At 41.5% G+C, this 26,585-nt stretch overlaps 1 protein-coding gene across 1 annotated transcript in view; it reads left to right on the top strand.

Annotated features, from left to right (window-relative positions):
- The first annotated feature begins 632 nt into the window (after window positions 1-632).
- Window positions 633-26,585, top strand: part of dmpk (DM1 protein kinase) — a 44,329-nt gene continuing 18,376 nt past the window's right edge. Inside the window, exons 1-6 of the mRNA XM_085469329.1 lie at window positions 633-1,237; window positions 18,086-18,177; window positions 24,719-24,802; window positions 24,978-25,073; window positions 25,199-25,347; window positions 25,594-25,687. Coding sequence (XP_085325455.1) covers window positions 1,072-1,237; window positions 18,086-18,177; window positions 24,719-24,802; window positions 24,978-25,073; window positions 25,199-25,347; window positions 25,594-25,687 — 681 coding nt within the window. The 5' untranslated portion in view covers window positions 633-1,071. The remainder of the gene's footprint in view (window positions 1,238-18,085; window positions 18,178-24,718; window positions 24,803-24,977; window positions 25,074-25,198; window positions 25,348-25,593; window positions 25,688-26,585) is intronic.

The raw sequence follows: 26,585 nt of genomic DNA, 5'->3' as shown, positions 1-26,585 counted from the left end.
AGGTGAGTGTATTTATAAATAAGGAGGAGAAAAGGAAAAGAGAGAGAGGAAAAGAGGCAGGTTGTTTGGAATGTCAAAGAAGGAAAAGTTGGGGACAAGAAAAAAAATCTTGTTAAAGAGAGTACAGACAGACCACTACAGCTCAGGCAGCCAAGGGCAAAAGAGGGATACAAACAGTAGTAACAGATGAACAAACAATTTTAACCCTAACAATACAATTTTTCAACTCCATTGAACTGGATGAGAGGAAACGGCTTCTACTGCATTCCTGAGAGAATGAGTGACAAAAATATGACATGATGAGAACTGAGAAGGATAACAGAGAGACGAGAAGGGTGGGACAGAAGAAAAAATGAAGAGAACTAAAAAAAGATTTTGGACAGTTGACAAAATAAGAGATTTACATTTTCAAAACAAAAGCAAAATCTAGAACTGATTCAGGTCAGCAGTTCCTCTTTGCTCTATCACAAGAGGAAGGACAGGGAATAAAAGCAAACAAGGGCTGGTAATACAAAGAGCTACTAATGCACAAAATGAAAAGAGGAATTGTTTCTGAACAGTTCAGTGCTTTGCTATTACCTTAAACTGTTGCAGTAGGAACTTTGGATTACTTTGAAAAGGGGCAGCTGAAAGACAGCGAGAGGGAGATCCAGACCAAAAAAGGTGTTGAGTCAGAGTTGGAGAAACTGCAGGCTTAACAGACGCACGGCTATGGGAAGAGAAGAAAAAGGAGAGACCCCGACAGACATCCAGGCATCTGAAAGACATACAAGCGAGGGAGAGTGTAAGTGACAGTAAACTGAGGGAGGGATAGAGAATATGATAAAAAAGAGGATGTCTGTATGAAAACCTTTGCTCATGTTCTGTGATCAAGCAGAACAGCTAGAAAGGAAAGGCAATTGAGGAGGGTTTGCAGTAGAATTAGGTCGTGATCTGGAGAAAGCCGTTACTATAGACATAATTTTAAAGAGTCAAACCGGAGAAACTGCAAACTGAAGATTTAAAGTCATGGACACCAGGGCTTCACTACAGCACTAAAACAAACAACCAAGCCCTCACCCCCTGGGAAAAATGTCAGCGGGGCCTGACCTAGGTGCATCTGATCTGGCAGAGGGCCACAGGACCACAGGACTTGTTGGACTCCAAACACTGTTGGATCTACTGGTTGGCGTCTATCAGGAATTCTACTCTTCACCCTTTGCAAGGGAGAAGTATGTCTCTGGTTTTCTCCAGTGGGGTGAGTTCTTGCCTCTTGTTTTAGGTGTGTGTGATTAGGTATTTTATTTTGTATATAAAAGTATGTAATTAGCCAACTCCTCACAATTGCTCCTTTATAATATCTCTAAATATTACTCTGCTGGACATTATATGCTTCTTGGCAACCATTTTGTTTTGCTCTCAGTCTCTCATTCACTTGTACTCGTGCTGTTTAAGAGCTACATTTCAGAACAGAAAACCAGAACTTTACTTATTATTCATTAATGGATGGACATACAAGTATGACTCACTGGTGTAAATATGTGTAACTTAGAATCCACATTCTTCCCATCTTAAACAGTTAAGCTTCATTCGAATATAATTCACTGGTCATATAATCTGTAGTTTAGACGTAGCAGCAGGCTGTGGAATTGAAGTATAATGAAACTGCCAATGATTTTAGGATATAAGTATTTACAGAACAGGGATCATGCATGGAGACCCTTCAAACATAGTAGCAAAGTGGGCATAATCTATGGAATTTTTCATTATCTGTGTAAATAAGTTTGATGGAATCATACTCATATACATTATGATTCCCTTATGAATTCACTGTCACCCCAAGGATGGTTGAACAGGCAATAGGTTGCCAAGAATACAGTGATTTAATACCAGATATAATGATATAATCCCACAGAGAGAATCACAGCTTACATATAAAGCTGCTTTTTGTGTTCGTCTTTTGATTTTGCATCCCCTCTTTCTTCCTCATTATTGACAGAATTGATCCATACGTGTGACTGGCTATAAGTATACCAACTGTATTTTCCAGTAGGGTGGAGAAGCTATCATCTTTTCAGTGACGTGACATTCCAAATTTAACACAACATGTGTTCAAGAATGAGGATCTGGTTTCAGGAAACCACCTGATCAACAATCAAGCAGATTTCTGTTTTTAGCTGGACTAAAGAGTGTGAACGTCACAAGAAATAATCTTGCTTCACACAGGTGGAAGACTCATGGGCATCACAGCTAAGGGGAAAATATTCACTTATTCTATGCTGAGGTGGTAGAGCATCACAAGTATCTCTTTCAATAAAACAATTTTAATAGAAAACTAAAATGGTTAAGTACAATAATAGTTACTGTAGGCAGGAAGAAGTGTAAAAAAGCACTAAAATATTACAGTAAAAATAACTTCTACAATTAAATCATTAACTAACAAAAATATGCAAGTATATTTAGAAATTACTTAAAGTATTCAGAGTTACACCACTGACTGCAAGAAAATAGTCCCTTTGAATTTCACGTAATTAAATGATTAGACAAGAATTAATACAGAATCAGTGTTTTAATTCGCTAAGCACTTCAGCTCTAATTCTACATATACAAATTATAATTTGTAGCTTATTTTGGATTTTTTGTTGCACTTTTCTGATTCTACATAACTAAACTGTAAATCAGGCATTCTCACAGCACAGTTAATGATCTTTTTTTCTTATTATGGATAAATGACTCATTTATTGCTCTCCCTTCTACTTAGTCTGCTGTACATTAGAGGTGCAAAAGTGCAATAGGAGATGTCTGTGGAAGAGCAGCACAAAATGCAATTTAACTTGGCTCCTAGACCTCAGTCACACAGGCCTAGAGACCGGTCAGTATTTTTTTTATACATACATACATACATACACACATACACACACACACACACACACACACACACACACACACACACACACACACACACACCACATCAAACCAAGTTCTACAAAAGGAAAGTGTGTTTTCATAGTCCTCTTGTGCCATCTCTTTTTCTGTCTGGTTTGCTTATGGTGTCTTACCTCCCTACATGGCTACCTAAACAGAAGATGTCATTGATGGGTACCAAGCCAGTGTCAATATTTACAGGAACGAGCCATGACTCCATTACTGCATTTTCTTTTCTTTTCTTTGTTGTATACTCTTAAAATGCTATCTTAACAGCACTGGTCAACAGAAGTTTTGGTAGCAAAAACCATTTCAGTAGCAAATGCAAAATCCAATATAAAAATAAAAACATATGTTGGTGGCACTTTCTATTACAGCTCCAAAAAATAGAAAAAGCTTGGTGTCAACCATGGTGGCCAAGCTGTCATCCCTGTTAGAGAACACCTTCCACCCCATGCAGGTCTTTTTGACAGCACTGAGCAACTCCTTCAGCGACAGGCTGTGGCAACCAGTGTGTCAGGGAGGGATTTAGGAGCTTGTTCCTTCCAATTGCTTCTTTACAATGACCCACAGCAGTACAATTACTGTATCTTTGTATTTCTCACACACATACACATGATATTCTAATAACATCAGTGTCTGTTATTACTGTAGAATACTGTCACTTTTTGTTTAATATATTTAACGCCTGTTATGTCCCGGTGTAGGGGTACCGGAACGCAACATAAGGGTTAAAAGCAAAGTGACACCGCCCTGGTTCCCAAAACCATACACAGAAGCCGATTTACAAGTTAAAGGTGGTTTATTTTGTCTAAACTGAAGCTTAACTCTAGGGAGAACAAACAAAACAAGCTTATTCAGAAATGGAGGTGCTATCTAAACCCTAGGTGAAACAGTGAAAAGTAAGGAGAAAACATTACAGACAATAGTAAGGCAGTTCACCCCATCTGCTTCCGCACCCATTTACACATGAAAAGTAATCTATTTACAAAGCTCAACAGTCCTTAGCAAAACATGTGCACAAAAGTCACAGAGTTTGGAGGCCAAGGACGGATCTGCTGCTGCTGTCAGTTGCTGTCCCGAGACAACTGCTGGAGAGGGTTTTTCAAAACAGCCACTTGATCAGGAAGCCAATCAGCAGCCGTCAGCTCTGGAATGACCTGTAGACTTTTAAACACAGAACAAAAAAAGACAGCCACCGGGATCCGAATTATGGCCCGGACCGTAACACACCTTTAACAGAAAGTGTGGAAACCAGTGCAGTTAGACACATTCCTCAGGCTAAGGCAGTATGCTGCACAGTTTGGAGCTTGTTGTCAAGTGTATCAACTCTAGTCCAATGGACTGCTTTCAAACATATCCTGTTCAAAACATAACGCATTTGCATTTATATAGCACTTTCCTAGTCTTAAAAATCACCTTGAGTGATTTTAGACCACAAGTCACAAGTTACATCCTTTTCCTTCTGGGTCAATTAAATGTTTTATCCAGTTGGGAGAGAGACATTTTTTCAGAGCCTTGGCGGTTATTAGCCTTGATAGAACTAGGTTATTTATTAGGTCATGTGCAGTGACTGTCCAAGGATCAGTGATGTGGATGACATGAAAATAACCTCTGAAAATAACAATCTCATTATATAAAATAAAAAGCATCAAAGCACCACAGGACTCTATATATTACTTTTAGTCTACTAACCCAGAGAATTGGCTTGTTGTTTTTTTAAATGTTTGTTGCTTTTTTAAATTAAATATGAGGGTGACTTTTCACACTTTTGTGAAGTAACTTTGCAATACGTTGTATATCTAAAACTGTTCTTTCTTCATCTAAAAAGTTTACGCTGTACGTCTGTGTCACCCATATTCCTCTCTGGACCTGAGAATGAAACAAAAAATAATGGACTGGAAAACTTCCCTCTATTCATAAACGATAGCTGCTATTTTTAGTTGTAAAGACTGAGTCCAAATCTGACAGTTGCTATGCTGAAGAGGAACTCCATTTATGGAAAACAGAACAATGTTATGCTTAACAGCAAGGACACAGAACAGGGAGCAGTATGCATACTCACAGGTTATAAGAGGCATCTGTGTTTTTTGGGAACCAGTTGGCCACATCTAAAAAAGAAAGGAATGCAAATTTCACTTTTAGGGATATCTCCATTCACATATGTAAAAAGTGTACATACCTGATAGTATTCTGCTTAAGAATATTTGACTTGGGTCCAACTGGAATGGAATGGACTGTCAATTACATAGGAGTTTTCTAGTTCTAACTACTCCAAGCCACGTTACAAGCAAACATTCACGCATATTTATGCACCACTTTATTTACACAGAGCCTTATCGTGGCACTCAGGTGTGTACCACCCTATGAGTGCCATACATGCTAAGAATCAACAAATCAACCCAAGATGCAGATTATTGAGCTGTGAAAACAAGCCAGAGTATATGCAGGTCACTGTATGCTAGCACAAGGAGAATATGAAAATTTCACACAGAACAGTCTCAGCCAACTTAAACCCAGAGTTGTCTTACTGTGATAAGACCCCTGAACCAAACTGCTGACCACATGTCCATCTATTAACTTGTGTTTGTTTGTTTGATTTATAACAGTTAGGTACGTTTAACTCCATCTTATGCTGTAGAAAGCAATTTGGTGGCATTATTTGTGTCCACTTGTCCTAGTACATCGAAAGGTTTTGAAAAGTTAGTGCTGAATTCTATGAATTTTCTTTTCTTTTAGACTTTGGTCTTGAATCACCACAGATCATCTCACAAACAGGGACTCCACAAGGGACTGTCCTGGCTCCATTAGATTTCACATTGTAAATATACAGCAGACTTCAAATACAAATTTGAGACCTACCCCATTCAGAAATACTTGGATGACACTTCCATTGTGGTGTGTATCAGGAATGGACTGGGAAGCTTTCAAAAACTTTCAGCAACTGAAGTCACAAAAACAACCTTATATCTAAAGTCTCTAACACGAAGGACATGATAGTAGATTTCTGAAGATTCAGGCCTCCTGCTGTCAAGGTTTTTAGGGTGGGCATAGAGATGGTAACAAAATATAAATATTTAGGTTTATATCTAGACAACAAACTAGACTGGTCCCTGGATACAGACAAACTATACAAAAGGGGAAAAATCACCTCTTTTTGTTAAGGAAACTAAGATCACTTGACATCTCTAGTAAACTCCTGCAGGTGCTGTTCTGTCAGCCTGTGGTGACAAGTGTGCTGTTCTATGCCGTTTGGAGAGGAAGGATCAGAAAAGGCATGCAAAGAGACTGGACAAACTAGTGAGAAAAGTTGGCTCTGTAATTGGAGTCATACTGGACACACTGGGGAAGGTGTTGGAGAGATGCAATCTAAATATGTTAGAAGCCATCCTGAATAACCCTGATCACGAATATCTTTATGGAACAAAAACATCCCATCATTACAAGAAGACTCTACTCTCTATAACGTAAAACAGACAGAGGCAGAAAATAATTTGCCCCCACATATTTTTAACTCAAATACATATAGCAGATGAGCTATGTCAGACATGAATTTCCCATTGGAATCAGTAATTATTGTTATTCAGGTCATTCACAAGAAAAGAAAAAGAAATCCATTCTGGGTTTTTATCAGTTAATTAGTTCATTTCCCATCAGTCAAAACAAAACAAAGCAAAAAAAAAAAAAAAAAAAAAAAAAAAAAAATCACACACACACAAAAACTCTACACCAACCAGGAAGCAAAACAAGTATGAATCCCACCCAGTACTCCATAATTCTGTCATGGTCTGCAGAAGCAGACTGTGAAGGAGGACCCAAGTGCAGACACGGAAGGAGACAGAAATGAGTTTAAACAAAAGGAGAGCCATTCATTATGGCTGATTAAACATAAAATACAAAACGAGGTAAAACGAGGGAATGTTAGGGTGTCTGGGTCGTCAACCCAGAGTTTTCAGTTTTACAATATTATTGAACTTTGATTTTGCCATTATTTATCATTTCTAGTCTTTTGGTTTCTTTGTTAGAGTTGTCTGCCTTCTGGTTTCAGTCTCTGTGTTCAATGGTTGCTCTGTCTCCCCTGTCAGCTGTATCCCCTTGTCAATTCCATCTTTCTGTGTTATGTTTCCTGTTTTACTTTGAAAGTCCGTGTCTCATGTTAATGTGTCTGTGTTTGCTTCCCTTGTCTCATTAGTCCTGATTTGTCCCAGCTGTGTTTCCCTCCAGTATCCCATTCCCTGATTGCTCTCTCTGTGTATTTAAGCCCTGTGTTTTCTTTTGTCTGTGTCACGATCTCCCTCATCCCACACTGCATGCGAGAAACTACAATGAGGAAACATGAACATGACCATTGATTAGCATTCAAATATCTCAGTGAATACATAAAGATTACCACAAAGCAAGAAAGCACGAGACAAGGCTAATCAAAAGGTATTGGCTGAAGAATATGCTTATTACGCCAACCCTTTTAACAACAGATCTTTTTAAGCATGCAGCTCATGTACATAGGGCTCGAAGCAAAGAATGAAGCAAAACAAACAAACAAACAAAAAAAAAAAAAACTTTCCACCTCACATGAGTAACTACATTAAATTTCATAAAAATAATCAATGCAAAACAAGAGTTTCAGTATTATTATTTTTGCTCTTTTCATTCTTGATTTATATTTTTCTAATACTCTATTTTTACACGTTTTTAAACAAGGAAAATGAACTCCACCTTTTTAAATCACTGTCATAACTATTCCACAAGTTAACTCCTCTAACAGAAACACATCTCTGCTTTATGTTTGTCCTTATCTTGTTTTTTTGTTTTGTTTTTTTTTAAACAAATCTGATCCCCTTAAGTCATATTGAAACTCTGACTTCAAACAGCTTCTGAGTACTTGTCATGAAACGCCGTGTGGCAGGCAGGAGATGAGGACTCAAAGTGCAGGACTCACAGACTCAAGGGATGAACTCAAAACCACAGCCTTATTTGCTGGTCACAGAAAAATGGGCATACAAAGTAAACTAAACTGGGAAACAATAAACTAAAACACACAGGGAGATCCACACAGCAAGAGGGACAACACGACACTGACTCAGAGAAACACAGGGTTTAAATACACTGGGAAGTAACGAGGGGAATGAGACACAGAAGGAGGGCACAGCTGGGAGAAATCAGGACTGACGAGACAAGCAAAGCAGGACGCATTCACATAAGACACGCCCATCAAAGTAAAACAGGAAGTATCACACAGAGACGCGAACTTGACACGGTGGAGACAGCAACTAAGAAACACAGAGACATAAACCATAAGGCAGAGGACTCAAAGAACCAAAATACACAGAGGGAAACTCAAACAGGCAGACACAGACTTACACAGAACAGAGGGGACACAGAAACATGAAGGGCAAGGGATCGAAACTAGAAACCATAGAATAACTCACACAAGTACAATAATACAAAAATCACAAAGAACTAAACATGCTGGGTCAGGAGACCCAGGACCCTGACAGTACTATGGCAAAGCAAGTTATTTTGTGCTTTATACATTATCTGTGCCATTTTATATTCAACTAAATCATAACATTTCAGGGTATTCAGAACAAAATGTTATTTGTTTCTATATAGTTTGATTCATTTATAATTCTTATAGCTCTTTTTTTGTAACTTGAAAATAGGAAGAGTATTTGTTTTATATGCATTACCACATATCTCTAGACAGTAAGTCATATATGGAAGCAACAGAGAACAATAAAGTGTGTATAAGGATTTCTTGTTCAGGACAGTTCAGTTTTGTAGAGAATGGTTTTTGACATTTTTGTTTTCACATGGTTTATATGAGACTTCCAGCTCAGCTTATCATCAATTATCGCTCCAATAAATTTATTTTCATATACTCTTTCTATTTCAATTCCATTAACCCCGATATTTGCCAAAAATAATAAATTTTGTTTTCTTTCTATTTAACGATAACTTATTTATATCAAACCAGTTTTTTAATATATTTAACTCCTTTTCCGCTGTAGTCAGAAGCTGTTCTAGGTTTTTACCTAAGCAATACAGAGTGGAATCATCAGAAAATAATACACATTTTAACAGTTTGGAAACACTACATAAATCATTTATATATAATATGAATAATTTAGGTCCCAGCACAGAGCCCTGAGGAACACCACAAGTTACCTTCAACTTCTTAGATTTTACCTTATTGATTTCTGTCATCCAGGTAACTTTTCATCCGCTTGTATGCCATCCCTCTTATACCATATCTCTCTAGTTTATTCATTATTATAGAATGACCAATTGTATCAAACGTCTTTTTTAGATTAGATTAGATTAGATTAGATAGAACTTTATTAATCCCTCGGGTGGGTTCCTCTGGGAAATTTGATTTCCAAAAAAGCACAGCACCGACAGAAGTTACAGAGTTACAGAATATTATATATATATATATATATATATATATATAATACACACACACACACACACACACACACACACACACACACACACACATATATATATATATATATAAATACAGAGACAATATAAATAAAGTATACGAAGGGGATAAATAGAATAAATAGGAATAAAAATAAAAATACAAGTGAATTGCACATTTCAAGTATTGAGTCTATTGCACCGTTGACTATTTACAAAAGTATTGCACAAAAGGTATTGCACAGTGAGGTGAAGAGGCACTACAGCTTAGTTGTTCCCTCCTTTGTCCTCCTGTTTCCCCTCCCTCTCCCCTCCAGGGAGGAGTTAAACAGTCTGATGGCGTGTGGGACAAAGGAGTTTTTAAGTCTGTTAGTTCTTGTCTTTGGGAGAAGCAACCTGTCACTGAACAGACTCTTCTGGTTGTTAATGGCCATGTGCAGAGGATGTCTGGCATTGTCCATAATGTCCATCAGTTTCTTTAGTGTCCTTTTCTCTGCCACTGTCACCAGAGTGTCCAGCTTCATGCCGACCACAGAGCTAGCCCTCCTGATCAGTTTCTCCAGTTTCTTTAAGTCTATAAAAACACCAACAGTATATTCCTTATTATCTATTGCAGTAGATATCCCTTCTACAAGTTCCATCACTGCCATCGAAGTGGACCTTTTCGCTCTAAAGCCATATTGGTTATCACTTCGGAGATTATGCTTCTCAATATATTTATCAAGTGTATTAACAAATAACTTCTCTAAAATTTTTGAACCTGAACAGAATCATGAAATCTTTAACCTTACATGACATAGAGGGAAGCAACACAGATGACCTAACAAAGATGGAATGAAAACACACTGACTAAATACTCACAGGAATTGATCAGGGGAAGTGGAAACACATGGAGAAACAGCTGACTGGAATGAACATAATGAACCCACAGGGGAAGTAAAACAAAACACATTGAACATGGAAACACACAACTCTTCAAGCTTCGCCATGATCCTATCTTTCGGGTTAGGTTCAGGTCATTGATAAAGGAGGTGGCTGACATCCAGAAGTCCTACCAGTGGCTGGACAAAGCTGGACTGAAAGATACGACAAAGACACTAATCATGGCAGCACAGGAACAAGCTCTGAGCACAAGATTCATAAAGGCTGGGGTCTATCACACCAGGCAAAACCCCAGGTGCAGGCTTTGTAAAGATGCCCTGAGAAAATCCAGCACTAAACAGCAGGGTGCAAGATGCTAGTGGGCAGGGCATACATGGAACGCCATAACTAAGTAGCTGGCATAGTGTACAGAAACATCTGTGCCGAGTATGACCCGGGAGTCCTGAGGTCAAAATGGGAGACACACCCTAGGGTGGTGCAGAATGACCGAGTTAAGATCCTGTGGCACTTCCAGATACAGACGGACAAACTGTTGATGGCTAACCAACCGGACATAGTGCCGGTAGACTGTAGTGATAGATGTAGTGATACCGAATGACAGCAACATCAAGAAGAAAGGAACACGAGAAGGGCTCAGAGAAGTGCTGAAAAAAAGTGGAGGGTGAAGGTAACGGTGGTCCCAGTGGTAATCAGAGGACTCGGTGCAGTGACTCCCAAGGTAGGAGAGTGGCTCAAGATCCCAGGAACGACATCCGAGATCTTTGTCCAGAAGAGTGCAGTCCTAGGAACAGTTAAGATACTGCGCAGGACCCTCAAGCTCCCAGGCCTCTGGTAGAGGACCCGAGCTTGAAGGATAGACCGCGTGCAGGGGTGAGAGGGGAATATTTTTAATATTTTTTTTTAATTGTTACATCACGGTCTACTGGTACAGAAGTGCAACATAAGGGTTAAAAGGAAGGTGACCCAGCCCCAGTCCCCAAAGCCAACCCAGGTTCAGCCCTGGATTTACCTGGATTTGGGGCCGGTGTCCTGCAGGTTTTAGATGTGTCCTTAATCCAACACAGCTGATTTAAATGGCTAAATTACCTGCTCAACATGTCTTGAACTTCTTCTCTACTTTTTCCACTCCTTAATCATCCACTCCATGGACAAAGCTATTGAACTGCGTACATTTTCTGTTAAGCATTCTGAATTTGGTTTTTGCTTGCTATAAATTGGCCTCAAACCACACTATAGCAGAAGAAAAGGAGGATGAGGCACCAAAGTTAAAAATGGCGGCCACTTCCTCACTTTTGGAGCAGCACAGGAAGGCATTGGTGAGTGATTTCAAAACATCTTTCAGCCTACTGGAGTCGAAGTTTGACGAAGTCCGGTCTGCAGTGAAAGATCATGGTCAATGACTCAGATGTTTAGAAACTATTTAAGTCAGTGGGTTAGGGAGCTCCACAATGTTTGTTCCAACCTCAGCAAGTCTAATACTAAACTTTTGGCTAAAGTAACGGACTTAGAAAGAAAGAAATAGATGTCAAAACCTGCGTATTCTGGGACTTGAAGGCGTTGAAGGTTCATTCCACAGAATTCTTTGTGGACCTGCTTAGTGAGGTCTTCAGGAAAGACAGGATCGGCTGGAGATTGCCAGATTTCAGATTACCCTGAAAGCCTGTTTATCTGGTCATTACGTTTATCTGGTCATTACGGAGGGCTGAGGGACAGCCCTGTGAGTAGATTTTTCTGATTTTCTCCTACTCTTGGGATATGCAAGGACTTTTGTTCATGTTTCAGCATTACAGATTCATCTTCTTTTCTCTTCTCTCCTACGATTTACAAGCAGGTACACCATACTTATTCTAGGATTGATTATTTTCTCAGATAATCGGTTGTCTTCGTGGGTCCAATCCCGTGAATACCAGAGGATAGTAATATCATACCATAAAATGTGTTATCAAAGACTTTTCCTGATGTTCCTCAATCCAGACGACACTGGCATTTTAATTCAACTGTACGGCAGATGACAACCTCCTAGAATTCATTTAGGAACAAATAAGCTCGTTTTTACAAATAAATACCACAGGAGAAAGTCTAAGGAGCTTGGAAAGAAAAGCGTCTGGACTTCTTGAACTTTCTTGCAGACATTTCATCTGAGAAGCTTCTTCAGTTCTAAGAGCAATTGGTGGAGAGTCCCAGATTTTGAGCCCTATGGGAGTGTCCCCAAGAGGGTCACGGACCCCCTATTGATCCTCAACCTAGTCACACGAGCCAAGCTGTGAACGCGAGTGTGGGTCACAATCAGCCAAGGTTTCGGGTGAACCCACTGTGAAACCTAGCCCCACCCTATCATGTGATTTACTGAGGCCAACAGGCCCAGGATGTGTGGGCATTAAGGCACCTGGGAAGGGATCTCAAAACTGGATTATAGATGGCAGACAGTTTGGTGTTGTAAAGAAGTCCAGACGCTTTTCTTTCTTTAGCTCCTTAGACTATGAAGACCTGGATGACTGAGAACCTTCACAGACACCACAGGAGTAACTTATAGCCTAATAATTTGGGATACACTGAAAACCTTCCTCAGGGGTCAAACTATTTCCTAAACAGCAAATATAAAAAAAGGCCCGTATATAATCACTTACTTTAGTTAACCAAATTAAAGAAATAGATCTGCTCTGCGCTACGGTAAAAAACCCAGACTTATACAACAAGCGCGTGGAACTTCAGACTAAATTTGATCTCCTTTAAACACACTAAATTGATGGTCAGCTTCTGAGGAGTAAGAGTTTGTTTCATATTCATAGCGACAAATCAGGTAAGACGCTAGCTAACCAGTTAAGGGGCTTTCAGGCAAAACAACATATCACAAAAGTCAGAATGAATAATGGTAATATCACCTTGGATTTTTCCAAAATTAATGATATGTTTAAGACTTTTTACTCTCAACTTTACACCTCTGAACTCCCACAGGAAAGCACTTTAATGGATAACTTTTTAACGCTTTGAACATTCCTACGCTTTCCTCTGATAGTAAAAATAGATTATACAAACCCATAATGCAAGAGGAGCTGAGCGCAGCTAATTCCTCACTGCAGTGTGGAAAATCACCTGGACCTGATGGATTTCCCATAGAATTTTTCAAAGCATTTTCATCAATGCTTTCACCTCAATTATGTCTAATGTGCATGAATCGGAGCGGATTCATGCACGTGTTGTAAACTTCCGCCATCCTATTTCAAGGCAAGTATCACTCTTGTCCCAAGAGGAATGTCCAGTGGAATGTTCGTCCTACAGGCCAATCTCTACATTAAATGTCGATGGTAATATTTTGGCTAAATTTTTGGCACGCAGGCTGGAAAATAATTTCCCATCCATTATATCAAAAGATCAAACTGGTTTCATTAAGAATCTTTACTCTTATTTCAATATCTGTTGTCTATTAGATATATTATACACCCGTTCCGGTCAGAATCCTGAGTGCATTCTTTGCTTAGATGGGAAGAAGGCATTCAATCAGGCTGCTGCCAATATTTATTCCCAAATCCTTTGATTCTTTAAATTCAGTTATATCATCTTATATATGGAGAGGTAAACACCCCCAGTTGAATAAAGCTCTTCATCAAAAGTCTTGGACTAATGGAGGCCTGGCACTGCCTAACTTCCGGTATTACTATTGGGCAGCAAATACGTGCTTATATCTTGGGTCTATTTCCAAAACAAAGATAATTGCCCTTCCTGGGTGTCCATGGAGTTGAACTTGGCTACAGATTCATCTATTCTGGCTCTGATTGGATTTTCACCCACCCTACCCCCAAACAAGAGCAACTGATAATCCAGTTGTCTGGCTCACGGTGAGGGTGTGGGCTCAGATGAGGAGGCATTTAGGCTTAAAAAAATTAAACATCTTAAAATATGTATCTCCCACTGTGATAAACCATGGCAGACCCGAAGACATTTTCAAGCTTTTCAGGATGCTTTATTGAGGCACACGGTTGCTGAATACACACATGAATGGCTGCAGTATCCCAGCTGTCAGCCGACACATCCACAACACAACAACTCAGACTGTGCAAAGCCTTTTCATCTCACCTACAGCAGCACTGCAGACCACGCCCCGCCATATACCCCCATTGCCCGACAGGCCGGCAAGCCATCTAGCCGAACCTACTGTTCCCCCCGCCCAGACCGTTGGTGCTCCTGGGCCCTGGTGAGGGACAGGGATGTGACCACTCTGGCGGTCGCCCACATATCCAGCAGCGCCAGTGACAATGTGGATCCAGGGGACGCCCTGCGTACCCAGCGGCAGCCCTGGAACTGGTCCAGGGGGCCAAGCAGCGACAGCGCAGTAGACGTAGAAGTGAGCCGGGGCTCACCGAAAGCTGGTCCACCTCCTCCACCGCCAGCAGGCATGCCTCCTGTACACTGGCAGTCGCGGACCCTTGGACACCCCCAGCAACAGTGTGGCAGGTTCCTCCTGCGCTCTCCATGAGCTGACCTCCGGCTCGTGCTGAGCAGGTGGTTGAGCTGGTGGCGAGCCCAGGAGATGCTCCGCGGCCCTCCTCCAGGGAGCAGGAACGGGCACAGATCCCTGCCGGGCATAAGCTGCTACCACTTGATGAGTAGGGATGGGTGCGGCGGCCGGCTATGTCCTGGCTTGTCGCATCCTGGGGCCTGACATGGTCATCAGAACAGCCTGGACCTCCTCCACGCCAACGCTGTCGGGGAATGCCGGTGAGAGTGAGAGTGCCAGATTCTTCATTACCTGTAGATGCTGCTGGGTCCAGTCTTACAGCTCTTCTGTGCTGGCCATTTTGGCCACCATTCAGGCCAACTCCTCCCCTTGGCGGCCAGTTTGTGGGTCTGCCGTGCCCCCCATCCTGGGTTTCGGCACCACTGTGATAAAACAAGGCAGACCCAAAGATATTTTCAAGCTTTTCAACATGCTTTATTGAGGCACATGGTTGCTAATTACACACATGAATGGCTGCAGCATCCCAGCTGCCAGGCGACACATCCACAACACAACTACTCAGACTGTGCAAGGCGTGATAGCAGATGCCACGCAGGTGCATCCATCTCACCTGCAGCAGCATTGCAGACCATGCCCCACCACACCCATATACACATTTTTTCAGATATCTGCAGATCAGACATTTTCTCAGACATTCTCAGACACTAAATTTTCCAATAGCAGCAGCTGCAATGTCAGAGATATGCACCTTAATGTACAGGGTGGGCCATTTATACGGATACACCGTAATAACATGGGAATGGTTGGTGATATTAAAGTCCTGTTTGTGGCACATTAGTATATGTGAGGGGGCAAACTCCTCAAGATGGGTGGTGACCATGGTGGCCATTTAGAAGTCGGCCATCTTGGATACAACTTTTGTTTTTTCAATAGGAAGAGGGCCATGTGACACATCAAACTTATTGGTATTGGTATTTTTTTTTTCGCCTGTCCCGTTTGGCTCTATTGCCATCAGAATTACTGTCTAAAGGCAAAGAAAGATGCCCAACGGATTTACTTTACCAAATGGACCATTGCAGCCTTGCCGTATTGGTCTATTTGATTCACCTTTGCTTTTATTGTTTATTTTATTTTATTTTCACTTGCTAAACACGGGACAGACTTGACTGGGGAAAAGAAAAGGGAGAAAGAAAGAGGGAAAGAAAAACAGCGGGGAAGAGGAACGGTGATAAAGGGGCAAAAAACAAAAACCAACAAAACAAACAGACAAAAATACATATATCAATCACCTGGATCACCTGTTGAGAAAGAAAAAAGAGAAAACAAGCAAAAAAAAAGAGAGCAATATAATAAACAACATCATCGCGATGATCTATGGGAATGTAACAGTAAATACTAAATATTAAACATTATTGTGCAGCACGTAAGATCGACAGTGCACAGTGTGCTTTGAGGTAGGAGCCAAAGAGGGTGTAGTTTGTGTCTGTGAGCACCCGTGTGTACACCTGTGAGCATGAGCGCGCTTGTATTTAAAAGGTTCCTTCATGTAATGATCTGCTAGAGGGTGTGGGGGAACCATAGCCCCGTCCTCCAGGGCATGAAGCAGGTATGGAGGAGATCCAGGCTCCAGACATCCAGAGCCCCTCAGAGCACAAGAGACCAAGGAAGACAAACGGAGGGGCAACCGTGCCACTATCCCAGAAAGAGCTGAGGAGAGTCCCAGATGAGGGGTCACTCAGCAGCCGTGGAGCAGCTGTGCCAGAGTGACCAAGCCCGAGGCCAAGGGCACCCCACCCCCCGAAGGGGCCCGAGCGAGCCCCAGGCTCCAGGCCCCGACAAGCAGCCACCAGGAGTGAGACGGTGCGTACCTGGACGCCCATCCCCGGACACGGAGAACCACCAGTGCACCAATGTGTGGGGGCATCTGCCACTGGCACGTGGAGTGGTGGGGGGAGATAGGTCTCCATACCTTCGAGGGCCTGAGATGTCCCCAGAGAGGTGACGTCTGATACCCGAACTGACATATAGACACAAACATACAGGCACACACAGATACAAACATCCATTCCCACCCTCATACTCTCATATGCAATTACTCAGCACTCACCCAACGTGGAGAAAGATATAAATAGACACTGTACACACAATCACACTCCCAAAGCGTACTCTAAGCCCCAGATCTAGGTACCCTTGTCCCTGGAGGGGGAAACTGCACCCAGACCCTGGTAGTGTTACCCTCTTCCCTGGGGTGGAGAGACACAGACCGCCCCAACTCCACAGCAGCAGGGAGGCCCCACATTCCAGACCCCAATTGGATGGCCGACTCCTCCTCCCAGCTCCCCCGCCCCAACAGGCAACAGAGAACGGGGGGGTGTGAAGACTCCAAACCTCCCTCCGTCCGCTCATAAGTAGTGTTGATGCATGTGTGTTCCAGGAGGGCATGGAGCTACCTGCCAGAGAGCAGCAGGTAAGCGCATAGCCCCTCCTGATAGCCCTCAATGTCCACGTGTATTTAAAATTGAGAGGTGGGCAACGACGCCAGGGGTGAGGTTGTACACCCTGATGGTCATCCGGATGCTGTGTAGCGTGCCCACCCCCAAGGTTTCGGAAATGTCCTAATCTAGAAAAATACTGGAGAGACACATTTCAAACTTTGGCACTAATTCTTGGATAGCATGTGGGTCCTAATCCATTAGCTACACTTTTTGGCACCACTGGAGAGACTGATGCACAGTTGATCTTGTCACAGTGTCACACACCGTCTTTCACTTCCCTTGTGGCTAGGCATGCAACCCTGCTAAGATGGAGTAGCTCAATGGCTGAGGGACCTTATGTGTTATTTAGGCCTCGAAATGATCCATTATTCAATTAGTAATACCAGCAGGAAATTTTACAAGGTGTTGGGGCAATTCCTGAAATATTTTTCCCCACTTCTAGCACTACTCAGTAAATTCTCTGTTTTTGTTGCTGTTGTTGTTTTGTTCTGCTTTTTGTTTTGTTTTGTTGTTTTGTTGTGGGTTTTTTTAAACTGGCTCAAGGGACAGGGCTATTGTGTGGGATGGGTAGGGGGTAAAGTGATAAAAGCAATTAAAAGATATGAGAATGTGTTATTAAGCTGTAATTTATTACATCAGCTTAAGCAATAATTGTGAAACCTACTGTATAACAGTTGTGTGTATCTCTTTTTCTTTGTTGTTTCAATCTAATAAATATATATTTAAGAAAAAAAATGTATTTAGAGCACACTAATAAATTGTCCCACACTGATAAATTACTGCAAAATTGTTAAATTAGGAAAAAATGATATTTTTAAAATAATGCCACTGCATTACCATTTTTAGGTCCATTATTTCAAATAACACTGAAATAATAAAGTAAAATAATTGAAATCATTGTCTCTTCTCTCCTTTCTCACAGCTGAGCCTCTAGTAAAGGAGGTTAAGAAAACCCGCATCAAAAGAGAAGACTTTCACATCTTGAAGGTGATTGGCCGGGGCACATTCAGCGAGGTGAGCGAGAATTGTACCTACTACTTTATATGAGTATAATTTTTAGGTATTGACTTAAATTCTACATTTAAGAATATGAATTATTTAGCTGCCTTTTTATGTGAAATGGGGTTTTACTGAAAGGAACTGGACCTGTCTGCAATGATACTACTTACACTCCACATAGTTTCTTCTTAATCATTTCTACTAGATCTTTTAATATCAACATGTCAAGGCCACCAAAATGGGTAGAACTCTGTCACGGCGGGGTATGCCAGTGAGTTTGTGAAAAGGACCCAAAAGCAGACACTAGAGAGGTGAACTGAAGTTGAAACCAAGAGTGAGCTATTTATTATGGCTGGTGGACATGAACATAAAACACGAGCAAAGGCAAAACAGGAGCGACAACTAAACTGAAACCTAAAATGGGAAAACTAAAAAACTACTGTATTTTCAGACTATAAGGCAAAAAAACCTCACTCAACTCATTCTTCTTGCTTCCTCCACTTCTGTACCATTGATTCATTAATGTTGAATTCTCTGCAGTGGCTCTATTCCCATGTTGTTGCAGTATATTAATGACTAACCTCGTATTGTGGATGGATTATCTCAGTTGTTCTCCTGACTGAACTTTAGTCCGTTTATAGCATCCTGCTATGCAATTGCATTAGTCCCTAACCATCAGGAACCCTCACGGTAACTTTTATCGTATGGAAAAAAGTTAGTGTTCATCCTCCATCTTCACTGTGTATGTTATACTAACATAGCTGTGTAGCTAGTGATCACATAGCACATCATTTCATTATATACCAGCTAGCCCAACTTAAGTAACCCTACAAAAGTCACTGCTGTTTAGGTTTTTTTTGTCTTCATTTATGTTGGAAGTGTTAGCAGAGCTGTGCGTTTTAATTATTCAGAAATCTCTCAGTCAGAACATGCTATATCATGTTTAGGTGGAAACTAGCAAGCTAACTTCCTGCTAACTTCTATCTCCATTAAATTTAATACATTCTGTTTTCGTGGATGCCTGGATGAGATGAAAGAATTTAGATAGTTTTTAACTGTCAGTGATGCCACAGTGTTCGGGACCTGAAGGGACAGAGTTTAGGACCCAGATTACTCTGCGAGGTTCCTAACTACCGTAGCCGTAATGCTCTGACAATCCATCAAGCGGTGCAGCTTCATAGCTTACCAAAGTCATACTAAAACATTTTTGACAGATTTTTGAGTGCCGTGTACCACATAAAATTGGTTCGAGGTCAGTAAACACAACCAGAATTCATGCATAAGGTGCACCGGATTATAAGGCGCACTGTTGGTTTTTGAGAAAATTAAAGGATTTTAAGTTTGCCTCATAGTGTAGAAAATATAGTATGAAAACTGTGACATGGCTGAGGTAACTATGAAAACTATAAATCAGCTATGACAACTGTGATAACTATGATGACTATGGTGACTATGACTACTAAGGTTACTATGACAAGACATGGAAGGAAAAGAAATGACCTGACACTGAACAAAGGAAGACAGAGGACTTATTACAGACAAGAGGTGATCAGGGAAAATGGAAACACAAGACTTTCAGAATAAAACAGGAAACATGAAGAGACGTAAAGATAAGATAAGATAAGATAAGATAACCTTTATTAGTCCCACACGTGGGAAATTTGTTTTGTCACAGCAGGAAGTGGACAGTGCAAAAGTTATGACGCAAAAATTAGAATACAGTACACAGCTGTACAGAATAGAATAAAATAATATACTATATACAGTAGAATAAAATAGAATAAAAATATACAATAAGATAAAAATAGAATACGAATGCTATATACAACTGAGTAAAAATACAACGATGCCAGAAAAGATTATTGCACTTAGTGTTATTGCACATGTGTGGATGTGTGTGTTTGTTCAGTTAAAGTCTTTATTATGGAGTCTGACAGCAGTGGGGAGGAAAGACCTGCGAAATCTCTCCGTCCCACACCGTGGGTGCCGCAGTCTCCCACTGAAGGAGCTGCTCAGTGCTGTCACAGTCTGCTGCATGGGGTGGGAGACGTTGTCCAACAGGGATGACAGCTTAGCCGCCGTTCTCCTGTCACTCACCACCTCCACTGGGTCCAGAGGGCATCCTAGAACAGAGCTGGCCCTTCGGATCACCCTGTTCAGTCTCTTCCTGTCCCCAGCAGAGATGCTGCCGCCCCAGCAGACCACACCATAAAAGATAGCAGAAGCCACCACAGAGTCATAGAAGGTCTTCAGGAGTGGGCCCTCCACCCCAAACGACCTGAGTCTCCGCAGCAGGTACAACCTGCTCTGCCCTTTCCTGTAGAGGGCGTCTGAGTTATGAGTCCAGTCCAGTCTGTTGTTCAGATGAACACCAAGGTACCTGTAGCTGTCCACAGCCTCAATGTCCATACCTTGGATGTTCAGTGGTTGCAGTGGAGAATGCTTGTGCCTGCGGAAGTCTACCACCAGCTCCTTGGTTTTACTGGCGTTGATCTGGAGGTAGTTCAGCTGGCACCAGTCCACAAAGTCTTGGGTCAGTCCTCTGTACTCCTTGTCGTCCCCATCAGTGATGAGGCCGACTATTGCAGAGTCATCAGAGAACTTCTGCAGGAAGCACTGGGTGGAATTGTGGGAGAAGTCTGCAGTGTAGATGGTGAAGAGGAACGGAGCCAGAACCGTTCCCTGTGGGGCCCCCGTACTGCAGACGACCCTGTCCGACACACAGCCCTGAGTCCTCACATACTGTGGTCGGTCGGTGAGGTAGTCCAGGATCCAGGTAGTGAGGTGATGGTCCACTCCAGAGTTCTCCAGCTTGTCCTTTAGAACTGAGGGAAGAATGGTGTTGAAGGCACTGGAGAAATCAAAGAACATGATTCTCACAGTGCTTCCAGCGGTCTCCAGGTGAGCGAGGGAACGATGTAGGAGGTGAATGACGGCATCATCCGCTCCAATGCCAGGCTGGTAGGCAAACTGAAGTGGGTCCAGTGATGAGCTTGTTAGGCGCCAAAGCTGAGCCAGGACCAACCGCTCCAGGGTCTTCATCAGGTGGGATGTCAGACCCACCGGCCTGTAGCTGTTGAGGTCCTTGGGGCGTGAAGTCTTTGGCACTGGTACAACACAGGAGGTTTTCCAGAGCTGTGGGACTCTTCCCAACCTCAGGCTCAGGTTGAAGAGGTGCTCCATCACCCCACACAGTTGGTCCGCGCAGGACCTGACGACCCTCAAGCTGATGCCATCTGGGCCCACTGCCTTCTTGCCATTAATCCTCCTCAGTTCCCTCCTAACCTGGGTGGTTGAGAGAGACAGGCTGGAGCCTTGTGTTGAGTGTGTATTGGAAGCCGTTGTTGGGGGTGGGGGGGAGTGAGCAGGGTGAATAGAGGAGGTGTGAAGTGTCTGAGGTGTCTGAGGTGGAACAGCAGCAGTGGGGGTGGGTGAGTCTGCAGCCGATGTTGTAGACTGTCTCATGGTTGAATCAAATCTGTTGAAGAAATGATTCAGTTCATTTGCCCATCTCACATCCCTCCCAGGCAGAGAGTTCTGCTGTTTGTGGCCCGAGATGGTTCTGAGGCCTCTCCAGACTTCACCAACGTTGTTTTGCTGAAGCTGGTTCTCCATCTTCTGCCTGTAGCTGTCCTTCCCATTCCTTATCAGTCCCCTCAGCTCTCTCTGCACCCTTTTCAACTCCTCTTTGTCTCTGGATATGCAACTATATTCAGCTGTGCACAGCTCCTAAGGGATCAAGTTTATGACCATACGGGAGGCGCAGAATAGCGAAATATGGACAGAGGAAATTCGTGCTACTCACGTGGGCTGCTCACTTTGGCCGGTGTTTACAGGTCAAAGAATGAAACAATCCTTTGCCTCTCGAGTGGGAAATCTGGGCTACGATGTCCCACAACAGGTTTCATCACATCAGGACGCTGCGCTTGACGGCATGATGACAGGCGATGCCGATGACATGAAGACAAACTATACCAACGGCTGCCAGATGGCTGCCTTCATAGTGTGGGCGCACCACCTGCAGATGCTGTGCGTCCAGACAGAGACCTGTTTGGATGAAAAACTCGTCCCATTCAGAGGCAGGTGCAGCTTCAGGCAGTACATTCCAAAAAAGCCGGTGAAATATGGTATAAAGATTTGGGCAAAAAGGTACGTGTCATTACGTGTCAGTTACGCACGCATTTTTTTCATTCTTGCCCATTCTTGTCCAAAATATACACAGGTTTTTTTTCTTTTCTTTTGTTTTCATTTTTTGTTAGGTTGTTGGCACCTACTCCTGCAGGAGGAGAATAAATCGGTGGCTTCCACAACCTCCTTGGCGTCTCATTTTACAGTGACTGTGTGGACTATATTGTGGACATAAATCGAGCCAGTCTGGCAGTAGAGGAAATGACATTTCTACATTCCCAACAACATAAATGTTGAAGTTTATCCTTCTAAAATAAATGTTTTTCTGGTTCAAAGTGATCTTGTATTTTTATTTACATATTTTTTTTATTTTATTTTAAAAAACAACAAGGCAATAAGCATTTAGTGGTGGAAAAACGTGAAAACATGATATTTACTGCCCCTGCAAAAAAAAAAAAAAAAATGATGGATCAAAATGAATGTTGGTGGCAATTTTTGTCCCATATAAAGGCCTAATTATAATAACAATCAAATATTACTTCAAATGTATTTTCTGGAAAATTTTTAAGTTTTTTGGTTTTTTCGGCTAAAAAACCAGTGTGCTCATGTAAAGAAACTGGGATTTAAAGGGTTAAAACCCCCGAAATATAATTAAAACTTTATATATTTCAGGCAGAAGTAGTTTTAAAAGACTGACTCATTTAAAGTGGAAAAAAATATTAATATATAACATTTTTATAGCACTTTTTTGGGCGTGGCCGTTTTTTGGCTCGAGGATCAAAGGTGGATGTGTTTTTGAGGACTTAAAGTAAAGTAAAGTCCACAGCCTCAATGTCCATACCTTGGATGTTCAGTGGTTGCAGTGGAGAATGCTTGTGCCTGCGGAAGTAAAGTAAAGTAAAGTTAAAGTATTTTATTATTTTATTATTTGTTGTTACCTATCATCCACCTGGGCTTTTGTACTTTACTTCTCAGACTTTCTTATCTGATTTAGTGCTCAGCTAAGAGAAAATAATTATTGTTGGTGAATTAAACATCAGTGCAGATACTGAAAATGACAGCATCAAGATGGCCTTTAATTGATTATTAGGCTCAATTGCCTTTGCTCAAAACAGAATAGAACTAACCCACCACGTTAATCACACTCTGGATCTTGTTCTTAAACTATGTTTAAGGATATAATTCTGCCACCTACTTCTTCTTAATTGCCATGCACCAACACAGTGCATTGCAGCAATATCTTTGTGCAATATCTCTAAAATTAGAAGCATCCTGTCTCAGATTTATGCTGAAGAACTAGGTCGTGCATTTTTTACTTGTAGGCTGAACAATTGTAATTCATTACATGCATGGAGAGTACTGACAGGGACTAGAAAGAGAGCAGATCTTGCTAATCCTGGCTTTTCTTCATTGGCTCCCCGTTAAATCCAGAATCACATTTAAAAACCTTTTCCACACATACAAAGTGTTGAATAATCAGACCCCATCTTATCTTAAAGACCTCATAGTACCATATCACCCCAAAGGAGCACTTAACTCTCAGACTGCTGGCTTACTTGGAGTTCCTTTGGGGATAAATAAAGTCTCTCTGATTCTGATTCTGTTCCTGGGATATTTAAAAGCAGAATTGCAAACAGAGCTTTTAGCTTTCAAGCCCCTCTTCTGTGAAACCATCTTGGATTTGGGAGACAAATGCCCTCTCTACTTTTAAGATTAGGCTTAAGATGTTCCTTTTTGATGGCTAGATTAGGTCACCCTGACTCCTCCCTTAATTAATTCTACAATAGGCTTGGGCCACTGGGGGCTTTCCACGATGCACTGAGAATTCTTCATTCATCTCTTTTTACTCACTATGTGTTTATACAACACTCTGCAGGTAGTTATTATTAATCATCAGGCTCTCTTACTGTCTTACTCCCCTCACCTCCAACTGGTTGCAGCAGATGACTACCCCTCCTTGAGTCTGGCTTCCTTCACACTGTTGCCAAAGTGCTTGCCCCTAGGGGGTCATCAGATTGTTGGGGTTTTCTCTGTTTTCTCTGTATAATTGCAGGGTCTTTACCTTAGAGTATAAAATGCTTTGAGGCAACACTGTTGTTGTGATTTGACACTATATAAATAGAACTCAGTTGAACAAACTGAATTGAAAAAGAGCAACCAAAAGAACAAAAAAAAGTTCCCCAAAGCAATGCTTTGAGCTATTATACTGAGAAGTATTCTGATATTTGGCAGGTGAATGAGTGTTTGTCAAAACATTCAAATATTCCAATAAGCAATGTTTCATTTGTACATAATTCGATACAGAACACGACCATCTCTCACTGTTAGAATGTTTTAGACAAATCACCAATTATGACAGTCTTCTCGTTTTGTGCATCCAATCGTTTAAGTGGTTATTGTGCTGCTTTTGGTCTTGTCACTACCACAGGTCGCAGTGGCAAAGATGCGAAACACACAACAAGTGTATGCTCTGAAGATTATGAATAAGTGGGACATGCTGAGGCGAGGAGAGGTACACAAGCACAGATAACCTCACATTCACAACACTAAGAATAGGGTTATGACAACATAATGGGGACTCAAACTTTAAATCTATAAGGTTTTTGTTATTGATAATTCAGCATTATATTTTTCTGCCTGCTGCTTTTCATTTGTCTGGCATCGAGTTCTCTTCATGCTTTACACAGACAGCATGTTACCAAGAAGAGAGGGAAGTTTTGTTAAGGGGTGACAGACGCTGGATCACAGAGTTGCACTATGCCTTTCAAGATGATAACTACCTGGTATGTTTATACATGGTCAATCAGATAAATATGTTTTACAAATGTGTTGTCTACATTTTAGCATTTTATATTTAACTTGAATCCGATTACTAATTTTCACAACCTTCCAATCCCTTCTCACTCAGTACCTGGTGATGGATTATTATGTAGGTGGAGACCTGCTGACTCTCCTCAGTAAATTTGAGGATCGGATCCCTGAGGACATGGCTCAGTTCTACTTGGCAGAGATGGTTATGGCCATTGACTCAGTCCATAGACTGGGTTATGTGCACAGGTAGACTGCTTATTGATTTTTTACTTTTTTTTTTCTTATTTAGGGCTACAGTCATACCGAGTTTGCAGAGAAACATTATCTAAAATATATGTATCAGAGATATGAGGTTCAAATATTAATATTAGCTCTCTCCTAAAACTGACTAACATAAAGAAACTATAATCATTTGATCATAATGACTTTTTTTGTTAATGAAATCTGACATTTAGAGGTTAAATAGCCCTATTTACCTGTTTTCTTACACAGAGACATCAAACCTGACAACATCCTGTTGACAGCTGATGGGCATATTAGACTGGGAGACTTTGGTTCCTGTCTGAGGCTACTTGATGATGGGATGGTGAGAGTTCATTGTGTGCAAGTAACAACGGACAGACAGACAGACATTAGTTTTCATAAAAAAAGATGTGCATAAAAAGCAACACTGTCTCCTAAAAGTAGTGCTCTCATACATTCTCAGTTACATTCTTAAACTAACTCATAGCAACAGTCTAGTTTTACAGTAAAGATTACAATATGTCACGCAATACCTGGAGAGAGGAAGGTCTGCACATCCCTTGACCCGGACAGGGCTGGACTGGGACAAAAAAATCGGCCCGGGCATTTTGACTAGAGACCAGCCCACCAGGTATTATAGGAAAAGCCATGAAGCCTTTGAATGAACACAAATGGTGTTGTGACAGTGATGCACACTGTCTTGTTGGTATATATGTATGTTTTCTATACATTTTACATTATGACCACTCTGGCTGTAAGAGTCAGATAATTATTTATTAAAAGCTAGACATTTTAAATGAGAATAAGAAAGAAAAGTATTTCTTTGTGCCCCCCAATCCCTGTTAATGCCCTACCTGCCCCCCCTGTAAAAACTTTGCTAGACCCAGCAAACATCAGCTGATACTAGAAAGTAATATTAAATCAATTCTAACAACAGCTCATCGAGCTTAAATCTGCTGCTGTTGTTTAGCGCGACATCCGCTGGTTTTCTCTTTCTGGTGCAAAGTGGGCGATAAACAAACAAGAGAGAAAAGCCAATCAGCTGATCATTGATCAGTTTCACGATTGAAGTAGCAACAGGAGAGGGAGGGAGAGAGAATGAGAGAAGAAGAGGCAGCTGCGCAGCGTAAAGACACTTAATAACTCCAGCTTTGAGTCTTTTTTTCATTCTAGCTGAAGTACGGGACAAATTGTGTTCCTTTTCAACTCAATACCATTTTCTTCTGTTTGTCTGTGACAAG

This window comes from Copadichromis virginalis, linkage group LG10 (assembly GCF_057382275.1).
Source record: "Copadichromis virginalis isolate Kocher_CV1m ecotype Utaka linkage group LG10, C_Virginalis_male_GT1.1, whole genome shotgun sequence".
In the NCBI taxonomy this organism is placed as follows: Eukaryota; Metazoa; Chordata; class Actinopteri; order Cichliformes; family Cichlidae; genus Copadichromis; species Copadichromis virginalis.
This window is presented reverse-complemented; position numbering and strand designations above follow the sequence as displayed.